Here is an 11943-nt window from a genome sequence, read left to right on the forward strand (position 1 = left end):
GCAAGGCAAGATTTATTTCTGGATACATTTAAGGTACAATGCATTTCATGGTAGGATGTCCATTTTTTTAAAACAAAACAAACTAGTAGTTCTATCAAGGGCTTACACACAAAACAATGGCATTTACATTCAGTTGTGAACCAGACCATGATTGAAGTTTCTCATTCTGATTAATTCAAATGGATGTTTTCCATCCAATTAATTCTATAGAAAGCCATTTAAAAATAATTTTCATTCATTAATATAATACGTTCCATCTTCATATTATAGAAGTTTCATTAAACATATTTTCCAAAAATACATCTAATTTTGTTATTATTTTAAGTTGCAATCATACAATAAAAATGGAGTTCTTATTTTCTTATTCTGTGCTCCAAAGGTACAATTTAATTTTCCTCAGCCCAATTTCAATTCTATTTTTTTCACTTTCACCGAAGCAAACAGGATCACAGTTTTTTTATTTAAAAGTCAGCCACTGTTTGGGATTTTCTAGCAATAGTTTATCAATTTTATTTTGAGATATTCCTCTCAAGAGCATTTTTGGGACAATATTTTCAAGAATATGAGAATAGCCATGGCCACCATATTTCTTTAGTCTATGTTTTGTGTGAATATCATGAGCAATCACAATTTTGTCATCATAACCTTCTTCAATCAACATTCGAACTCTGGAAAAAAAAGGAAATATTTCTGAATAAATGTTCAAATTAATTTGTAATATAAAAAAATAATCTCTGGAAATAGATTTCAACAATATTTTTACTGAAATCACCTATTCTCTTATGCTGAAAAGAAATTAGATTAGCATTTACACAAACAGAATTTGTGAATTCTGGGGTAATCATGAATTACTACTGTTCTGATAATAAACACTATAACAGTTCCCACTTCAGTAATACTGTAGCAGAAAAAACTGGACAACTCTGTGGTACAATTAATACTATACATGAGTTGAGAACTCTTGAGTTATTTTTCCACTATTAAGCTGGCATAAATACATTCTTGGCTTATGAGTCTTCCATCTTAGAGAAGCAAGCAGATTTACTGCTTCAGGCAGAAAGGTAAGCAAATCATGGATTCTTGCTAGCAAGATGAGCTGAATAAAACACCAGCATCTGTTTTATATATGGTTAAGCCAGGTTTTCAAGAATTCTGGGTTGCTATGTGTGAATGGTTATAGAGTAGAAACCTCTAAAGCTTTTGTTTCCTAAATATTAAATTGGCTAATGGAATATTTATAAGTATTCTACTTGCTCACAAATTACAGAGTACAGGTAGTCCTTGACTTACAATATTCATTTAGTGATTGTTTGAAGCTATAGCGCTAAAAAGTGACCTATGATGACTTTTCCCATGACCACTGCAGCACCCCCAGGGTCATGTGATCCACCTTTTGCAACCTTTTGACAAGCAAAGTCAATGGGGAAGTTAGATTCCCTTAACAACCATGTTACTAACACAACAACTGCAGTGATTCACTTAACAACTTTGGCAAGAAAAGTCATAAAATGGATAAAAATTCAATTAACTTTTCATTTAGCAACAGAAATTTAGGGCTCAATTGTGCTCGTAAGTTGAGGACTACCTGTATTTTTCAAATGAGACCACTTCTTTGAAAGAAATTAAATTTAGTCAGACTGACTATCTAGAGTGGCAAACTAATGAAGTTGAATGGGAAGAGATATTTGGTCTAATGGGCAAGACAAAATCATGAATTAAGACACAACTTAACAAAACAATCAAATTTACCACACATCTTATTATCTCAGTTCTATAATATTAAGGAAGAGCTTGGCCTTCAGCCATACAACTTTTATTGTGCATTAACATACCCTTTTGAACTTTCTGGTGCACCAGAACAGTACATAACCATTTATTAAAAGCAGTCTATCTCGACTATCTCACATAGCCATACAACAATTAATACCACAGATGCATGGCAGTCATTAATGAGGAATATTGTTTTCTACACTTCTGAATAAGAGGTCAAGGTTAGCTGAGGAGTCTGATTAACAAAAAAAGTTCAATAATGATTTGTGTTTTTCTTTTTTAAACCATTACACTTGGGAATATTTCCCCTTACAAATGCAATATGAAAGTAATTTAAACAATTACATACTGGAATGTTTACATGGTTCAGTAATTGGAACATGACCAATTTTCTGCAGTGAAATCATTGAACTTCAGATAATTGGATGGATTTGGAATAGCCATTTTCTCATTAAAAGAAACCTTATGATCACAGTGAGATAAATGAAGTCAGACTATTTGACTTCAAGCAATGGGAGTTGTCCATCTTGCTTACTGATGGATGAGACTGAGCTCCATGCAACCATTAAAATGAGAAGTGAGCTATGGAACATTACAAATATTAATGTAGCATTACAGAAGGTAATACTTTAACCTATGTTGAATTTCCTTGGATAACTTGAGTAATTAAAGCAATCTGGTTCTAATGACCATGATAAAGGAGAAATAAATTTCTCTCCACGTAATTTCTCACCATAGCAAAATTATCATTTCACTCCTCAATAACATTTGTAAAAATACAGAGAAATCCTTGTACAAATTTATACCATGCCGATACATATCTTGAAATGATTTCCATGTAAATTAGATAGCCATTCCCCATTCTCATTCTCAAATTAGCAAAGCTGATTGGGAATTACACTGAAAGAAATTTCCCCTCCAAACTTATACACTCATATATCAATTTGCATGACTATGAGAAGGCGAACTGAGACAATATTTGTTGCAGTGTGTATTGCAATAAATAACTGAAGTCCCAGAAAGCCACTCAAAAATAGTTCTAGCATAAATAATTGCATAAAAGCCATTTTGTCTTCTTATATTGTCTTTTGTCACCTTCAGTGAACACATTCTGAGGATTGTCTGGGAACAAACTGACTGTAGGATGACCCATATTAGAATATCTAGATGCATCAAACATTTATTCAGTTTATTAGATTTATATCCCACTTTTCTTTCAGAAGCATAAAATGCTCCTGCTTCCAGTTTTGTTTTTTGTTTTTTTGTGGAGTAGGTTAGGCTGGTGATCATTGGCTCAAAAGTAATTCTGAGCTTTGTTTGCTGAAGTGAAATTGCAACACTGACTCTCAGGACTTTTCATAGGGTAGATTGACAAGAAAGAGAGATTATACCTATTTTAACTTCCTTTAAAAAAAGCAAAATATTATTAACCTGATATAGATTTTATATGACCCAGCTACCTGGTTCTAAAGTTCTCCCCGACCTAAGGAATCAACTTGTTCAACAACTTCCATTTTGGCATTAGTTTTGTTAAAGTACATGAAAATAAGTTAGATATACTACAATGAATATAAAAAGTCTACATACCCCTGTTAAAATTTGAGTTTTTTGAAATGTAAAAAATATCTGATCAAGATAAATCACTTCAGAATTTTTTCCATCTTTAATATAACATATAAGTTGTACAATTCAATTGAAAAACAAACTGAAATATTTAGGGGGGAAAATAACAATAAAACACATAATAAGATGGTTGCATAAGTGTACCCAACCCCTTGTATGTAAGGATGTGACTGTATTCAGAATTAACCAATCACATTCAAACTGATGTTGAATAATAGTCAGTACCCACCTGCCATCAATTAAAGTGACTCTGATAAAGCCCATATAAAGTTTGATTATTTATATAGGCTACTAGGATTTTTCTGAGAGTTACTCAGTTACAGCAAAAGGCATCCATGGTCAGTAAAGAGCTTACAAAGCATCAAAGTGATCTCATTGTTGGAAAGTATCAGCCAAGATAAAGACACCAAAAATTTCCAAGGCATTGGAGATACCATGGGAAACAGTGAAGACAGTCATCAACAAGTAGAGAAAATATGGCAAAACAGTGACATTACTAAGAACTGGATGTTCCTCCAAAATTGATCAAAAAACAAAATGAAAATTGGTCCAAGAGGCTGTCAAGAGGCCTACAGCAACTGTAAAGGAACTGCAACTGTAAAGGAACTGCAAGAATATTTAGCAAGCACTGGTTTTGTATTACATTCTTCTTATGTCTGGGCTGTGGGGTAAGGAGGCAAGACAGAAGCCTTTTCTTACAAAGAAAACCATCCAAGCCAGGCTACATTTTGCAAAAACCTACAAGTCTGACAAACTCATGTGGGAAAATGTGTTATGGTGATGAGACGAAGGTTCATTTTGAGTGTGATGTACTTTTGGCATAAAAACAGCACTGCAAATCACCAATAAGTACATCACGTCCACAATGAAACACATATTTTTGTGACTACTTTTTGTCACCTGGACTGGGTCTTTAGTCAAGGTGGAGAAAATTATGAACAGTTCTAAATATTAGTCAATTTTGACACAAAACCTTCAGGTCTCTGCTATAATGTTGAAGATGAATAGGAATTTCACCTTTCAACATGACAATGACCCAGATCAACAAAATAATGGCTTCACTAGAAGAAGCTGTAAGTTTTGGAATGGCCCAGTCAGAGCCCAGACTTGAATCCAGTTGAAAAATCTATGGGGCAACCTGAAGAGGGCTGTGCATAGCAGATGCCTTTGCAATCTGACAGATGAGGACCTCTTTCCCAAGGAAGAACGGGCAGAGATTCCCAAGGGAAGATGTGCCATGCTGATAAGCTCCTACCCCAACAGACCGAATAGTATTTGCTTCACCAAAGTATTAGTTTAAGGGTGTGCACACTTATGCAACTGTGAATGGGACAACTTGCCACAGCCAACTTGGCATAGCCAACTCACCACAGCCAACTTGCCACAGGACAACTCACTGCAAAACAATTCCGTTTAATTATTTAAAATAAATAAAAAATATTTCAATTTTTGTTGATCATGTTTCATTCTGTCCCTCCTTTTGCTTCTTTAATGATTCTATTCTAACACTTCTTTGTTATTAGTGTAACTTTTGTCTGGCAACGAGTTGTCCTGTGGCGAGTTGGCTGCAGCAAGTTGGCCAGGGTGAATTGGTGGTGCAAGTTGGCCATGGCGAGTTGGCCACGGCGAACTGTCATAGACCCTATGCAACCATGTTATTGTATATTTTTATTGTTATTTCCCCCCCTAAAATATGAATTATTTTCCTCCTTAAAAGATCTCACTTTATTTCAATTGAATTATAACAGGTTATATGTTATATTAAAGGTGGAAAAAACTCTGAAGTGTTTTATCTTGGTCTGATTTTTTTTACATCTCAGAAACCTAACATTTTAACAGGTGTTGTAGACTTTTTATGTACACTGTATATTTACTAAGACTTTCTTGTCTTTTATGTCCTATTTTTTATGATTTACCTTTATTTCCTGCACGTTGAAAAACATGGATCACTTTATCTGAAGAGAACAGTGTGATGGGAGTGTAAATATGTGCATAAAAATGTTCTGTGGGTACGCCATATTTTGGCTACTGAGATGCAGTTTTCTACTGTGGCATCTAATGAAAATATAAAACTCTTGTACAATCTGCACTCTTTTCAGTACAAGACTACATGTTCCATTTACCTAAGCACTTAACTGTGACTGATACTAACTAAAGTTCCTATTAGGAGCAGATGATGAGGATGGTTTGCAAAGTATAGTTAAGGAGGAAACTGCCTAGCATTACTAACCAAGAAGTGAAATTAGATGTTCCATTGTGCATGATGCTAATTTTCTAAACAAATGATATAAACGGCAACATTGTGAGTAGGAAGGGCTTATACTAGATTTATGACAGCTGCTTTCCTTCCATATTGGGTAGAGGCGATCTTTTAGAAAGAATAATTTCTTTCTGCCCCTTGATTAACAACGTCTACCAAAGGAGAGAAGAAATTTTCACGTGAGAAAGGTATCCAACTTCTCTCTGAACCATGACTAGAAAAGAACTTGACTGATGAGACTTTTTTTTTTGCATGTGTTCATTCATAAGTCTGTTCTGTCCTGTGTTTACATTAATTTTCCATAGGTACTGTATTTATCTGCTTTTAAAATCTTAAGAGAAATGCATGTATTCTACTGAAAACATATTTACAATAAAGTTCACATTTTGTATCAGAGGTCCTCAGTCTTTTGGGCACCGGGGACCGGTGCCATGGAGAAAGTTTTTCTGTGGACCAGAGGGGGTGTGGTTTTGAATACTGCCTGCATCCCAAGGATGGAACTTTGTTTGTTTGAGCAGCCCATTTGCTGGCATGCTGCAGACCAGTGCCGGTTCATGGACCGGGGGTGGATGACCCCTGTTTTATATGTTTTAAAGTGGACAACTGTACCACAAATTTGGCAAAATATGAAATGGCAAAGATATGTTATGCTCCCAAGCTATATGCATGTTTAGGGTTCCCATTAGGAATCAAAGTATTTCCTTGGCTATCCTAGTTGAGAAAGAGATAATGTACCATGGCCTTCATGAATTATAAAATATACCTCAAATAACTATGATACAATTTATGAACAGCCAGCACACGTCATGACGATGTAAATGGCAGGTGGGCTAATCTTGTGGCCTTTTAAACCTGGATACTAATGACATTTTTATCACCAGCAAAAGTTCCAGTCTAAATGTGTTATGGCATTGGAATACATACCGTAAAATTCTTTCGTTGTCACTTGGCATGTCAATATCAGGATTCATGTGATAGGAAATAAATTCAGTTCCAAAAAGGTCATATTCTAAGTAGCATCCAAGTTTGGCAAACTCTAATAATTTCTTCTCATCAAATATAGTCCTGCACAAAATCCAATGTACACCATAAATATGTTTTGCAATCAACTGAATTGTTTTATATCATCGAATAAGTCTACAAATATAGCATATATTGCTTTATAATTAACAATTCTCCCTCCAAAATACATTAAAAGAACTGTAGAGATTCTGACCTAGTCACATTTATAAATATTGTTATTTTATACACATCTTGTTTATCAGAAGAGTAATTGGTGTTTATCTTTTCAATTCTTTGGCAATATTTATTTATTTGTTTATATGCCATTAAAGGAAAAATGGAGTACACTAAACAATAAATAATTCTTCCTATACTGTTCTTTTATATCATTACTTTATACTTATTTAGAATATTTTCACTGTTGCCTCCATTAGGACTTGAAATTCCTGAATCAAAAGAAGTTACCTTGGGTGGAATGGATTGAGGCATATGCCTTAAAAGTAAACTAAAAAGTAAACTAAAACCATCAGATCATTTTTAAAAATAATCAATTCATAAGCATCCAGAATATTTAAAAATCTGGTTAAATTCACTGCCCCTCCCCCAAAAACTACCACATTGTATTGTTCTATATTATGAAACACTAGGCAGAGTAGGCAAACTTAATAATAACATGTACAATAACAATTATAGGTAGTCTTTGAATTACGACCACAATTAAGCCCAAAATTTCTGTTTTGTTTTTATGGGTTATATTTATTTATTTAAAAAAAAACCCACATTCACTGCTATTACCACTTTTCACAATTGTCTGATGGGATTTTAATATTGTATTATTTTTCAATGACTGACAAATAAATTTGATTTCATAAACTCTTAAAAGGATCTTGGTGGATCCCCAAGGATCCTTGGGCCATATTTTGAGAAACACTGGTCTGGGCTTTAATATGCAATTTTGGTTTGAAATAGGGCTAACCTGGAGCAATGAAAGGGCAACACGCTCCATGTTTTGATCACTGATTTGATTAATTTCCTAAATTCAGCCAAAGGCAAGGAGAAAAAATATATTCGATAGATCAAATATGACATGTGATCAAGTATTTCTGGGTGCATGATAATATGGAGGCAATTAACTAATGTGAGAAAGTCCCTATGCCTATGATTTGTGTAAGAGTGGTAATAAACTACAGATCCAGGAAAGAATCATACTGAACATGAATGAAAAGCATACAAAAGTATGTATATCTTCAAACCCTTGTGTTTAATGAACAGATCCTAGTGTTCCTTCAAATACATCACAATGTGTTATTCTAAAAGGGACTGCTTACACAAATTCAATCTTTTGCCTGAATAACATAATCAAGGAGGAGGAGCAAGTAGGATGAAAGAAACCAAAAATAACTGCCACCAGCTAACTCTTTTTCTTCTTCTTTTCTTCTTTTTACAACCCTACAATCCCTTGATTCAGGATAGAATTGGGACAACTGAATGGAGTTGAGGATTTAGTGGCTGGACATCGTTCCTGATGCCTATGCGGAGTTGCACCCTGAAAGAGAAACACCTGCTGCTACCTAGGATGGAATTCTCAATCTTCCCAGTGGGAGGTCAGCACCTTCACCACTAGGCCACCATGTTGCTCATCACTCCTGCAAACTCTAACTAATAAATGTATTTTTTCAATAATCTTCAGAAATGCTAACCAATACAAATTGCCAAGCATTTTTTTGGTTTTCATCTACCATAGAGACAGCTCTAGATACTGAAGTGGGGAAAAATATTATAAAGATGGATGTCTATATTGAAGAACCACAGCATACTCTATTTTGTCTTTATTTTATATTGCAAATCAAAGGATATGCCAAGCGATCTTTTAGTTAACATATAAAATAAAAGGAATTCATTTAAATAAGGCCTGTTAATAACCACCAGCCTGATTACCTGAGGCAATCAAGGTTCACCTCTAGGCAATCAGACAGAGAAGTATTTGCAATCTGGAAAAAGTTTATTTTTCTTCTAATGCCTCATAGATGAGCAGAATGAAAAAAATAGGTTGGTAGCATATTTACTTTCCTTTTAAGGATCTATAATAAAAGGTTGCAGCCCCATGACCTCTACTATCTTATTTTTCAGTCAGCAATGCCTCTAGAACAGTATTTATTTCTAAAAGTGTCATTCAAGACCCTCTCAGAGATCCACAAAATCTGCAAGTTAAAGGTCTTTTGGGTCCTCCATGATTTTTAAAAGTGGGTCCTGAGAGCACAAAGTTTAAGAAAAACTGTTCCAGAACATGCCATTCTGTTCTCCATTTCTCTTGCAATTCATGGGATTCTTCTTACCGGGCTGCTTTAGACCCTTCTGTTACAACCCAGGCAGAGGCAGGCATCACTAGAGTCCTTTATTCCTTTGATAAAAAGGCCACAAAACAGTCCTACAAAGGCCTGGTAAAACCCCACACTACCCTCAAGGCAGCCACCCTCAGTCCCCAGAAGCCAGTAAACAACAAAGGAAGTCCAAAGAGAGAGTGCAAGCTCACAGGGCAAGATCCAGAGTTCAGGTACAAAGGCCAAGACAAGGCCACAAGCCAAAGGCAAATCCACAAGGTAAAGCAGTCCACAAGGCAAAAGACACATCCACGAGGCAAACCAAGTCCACAAGGCCAAAGGCAAGCTGCAAGGCAAAGGCAAGGCATGGGCAAGAGCACGAACCAAAGCCAGGGGAGTGTAAATCAGAACAAATCATTGTTCCTGACAAAGACAAACTCCCCCCGGCTTTTCCTTAAGTTAACCTACACCACCTTCCTTGTGAGAAGGGGTGACCTTCTCTTGAGTAGAGCCCCGCAGCCCTTTCCTGATCTTGCCTACGCTCCGTTCTCCGTGCCCTTGGATTGAGAGAGGAGGCAGCTGTTCCTCATAAATAAATAAATAAATAAATAAATAAATAAATAAATAAATAAATAAATAAAAAAAAATAAAACCTTTATTGTCAAAGTTCAACATGTGTACACTGAGATTAGCTAAGCCTCCCCCCGTGCTCTCTCCCCCCAACACACAGTGACAACAAACCCTCCATCCCACCACACTATGTGAACCAACTACACCACACACCGGCCTCCCAAGTCAATTCTGCATAAGTTCACAGAAATTATGTCCCATTTAAAAGCCTAACAGCCCACGGATAAAAGCTAGTTTTCAGCCTGTTGGTACGGCTGGCTATACTCCTATATCTCCTACCGGATGGTAGGAGAGTAAAGAGATACCGTCCAGGGTGTGAGTCATCCCTGAGAATCTTCCTCACTCTTCCAAGGCAACGAGCCCTGGCGATGTCATCCAGTGGTGTCAGGGGACAGCCCACAATATCTTGTGCTGTGCTCACTACCCTCTGTAATACTTTCCTGTCCGCAGCTGTCAGACCAGCATACCAAACCACAATACCCTACGAGAGGACGCTCTCTATAGTAGACCAGTAAAAGAGGGTCATTAGCCGTTGTTCTACCCTGTTCTTCCGCAAGACCCTAAGAAAGTGAAGCCTCTGTTGGGCCTTTCTAGCCACCTGGGTTGTGTTAACTTTCCAGGTCAGATCTTCAGAGGGGATCTGCTGCCTATCAGCACCATTGCTTATCTGCAGCCAATACTCCCCTGTGTCTGGTCAACCCACCTTCCCCAGTGCCTGAGGGGTCTGGGACAACATCGTCCTCAGCCCCTGGCCTCTCCAAGCATTCCAAGGGAGACATGCCATTTCCATCAGATGGTCCTGTTTCCAGCTTCTCCAAATTGGGTTCCAATGGGGCCATGACACCTCTCCTCCAGAATTTTCATGAAATCTGAAAAACTTTACCAAGTTTGCAGTGCTATAATGGAAGTGGTACAGAAAGAATAGTGCATCCCATATTTTCATGATAGGTATATGTTCAAAATAGCTTCCATCTGAAATGCTAATCAATAATTGTCAAGTTGCCAACATCCGGCCACATAAGGTCACAGAGACTCGGATATACAGATCATTTTTCTCAGCTGAAGAAAGAGGACATTCACTGCTATACTCTTGATTAAGTGCACTATTGTTTTTGTTTTCAGAAGCCATACCTTGCTGTTCTAGTACAAAATGAGTCATCTAGCACAGCCCACTATCATTTTCAGCATTATTTGATTATTTGTTGCGTTTGCTTGGTGTCATTGTTACAAATGTTAAAACCTCTGGAAAACGATAAAGATTCAGCATTGCCCTCCAACAGATAGTTCCTAAGCTATTGAAGGTTACTTGCTCTATAGATATATTTCTAATATACATATTGTAAAAAAGCTCAGATCTTTGACAATTGATTCAGGGAAAGCCAACAGGAAGATGGGTCAACCTTTTTAAGCACTATCAATTTAAAAAAAAGTAGTGGCTTATTTTAAGGAATCAACTCACAAACAGAAAGACTTGTCAACACTGACTGATGACAATTAATCAAAATCATGTGGCATTTTTTCTACATTTTACCTAGAGATAATGTGGATATAATTTAGAACTTTTCTACTTGCAAAATGTACACTCTGTGACTTAAATATTCTATTCTTAACTATTCTAAAATTCTGAGAACCACACACCAGTCCTACAGTAAACCAGCAACATTAAATATCAACATAAATGAACTTATCCATGATCAAGTCTTTGTTTACTTGAGATAATTCATAACTTGCTTCGTTAGTTTGTCTTGATTGATGACTGCAAAACTGTATTTCTATATCCTAGTGGAAAAATTAATAAGGCCACCCAGCTTCATATCCAATTTACAGTAACGTTGCTACAAAATTCTGCATTAATTTAAAACATCTAGATAGATTAATTCTTAGACAACCACAAGGAGGTAATGATAAGCAGTTTTATGTGAAAATACTATATATATCATAAACTAATAAAACTAGGAGACACTAGGAAGGATACTAAGTATAGGAACCATTTCTTTTCCATAATATATGTCATAGTTGGTTTATTCCAGACATCAATGGACCTAGTGTGAAACATTTCATTTTAAAAAATGAAATCATAATTAGTAAACAAGAGACAAAAGTAATCTGTGAAGTGGAAGTATCGGAATTAGAATCACAGTTTCTTGGGCATACTATGTAGATAGCATATCCAGATGAAGAAAGAGGGTGTACATAAGCTGGAAAGATCCAACAAAAAGAATAGAAAAATCTGACAATTTTTACAGTGATGTTGGAAGAATAGTACAAGTACTTAGAAGAGGTATGTGTGGCTTCATAAAATTTAAACAATGTAAGAGTTATAGATCAATGAAATGT

General features: G+C 36.0%; 1 protein-coding gene across 1 annotated transcript in view; it reads right to left on the reverse strand.

Moving 5' to 3' along the window:
- Nucleotides 1-11943, reverse strand: part of PTER (phosphotriesterase related) — an 80013-nt gene continuing 68070 nt past the window's right edge. Inside the window, exons 4-5 of the mRNA XM_081343350.1 lie at nucleotides 6578-6718; nucleotides 1-668 (exon numbers count right to left, since the gene is read on the reverse strand). Coding sequence (XP_081199476.1) covers nucleotides 458-668; nucleotides 6578-6718 — 352 coding nt within the window. The 3' untranslated portion in view covers nucleotides 1-457. The remainder of the gene's footprint in view (nucleotides 669-6577; nucleotides 6719-11943) is intronic.

The sequence above is a fragment of the Vipera berus genome, assembly GCF_964194415.1.
Source record: "Vipera berus genome assembly, chromosome: Z".
Lineage (NCBI taxonomy): Eukaryota > Metazoa > Chordata > Lepidosauria > Squamata > Viperidae > Vipera > Vipera berus.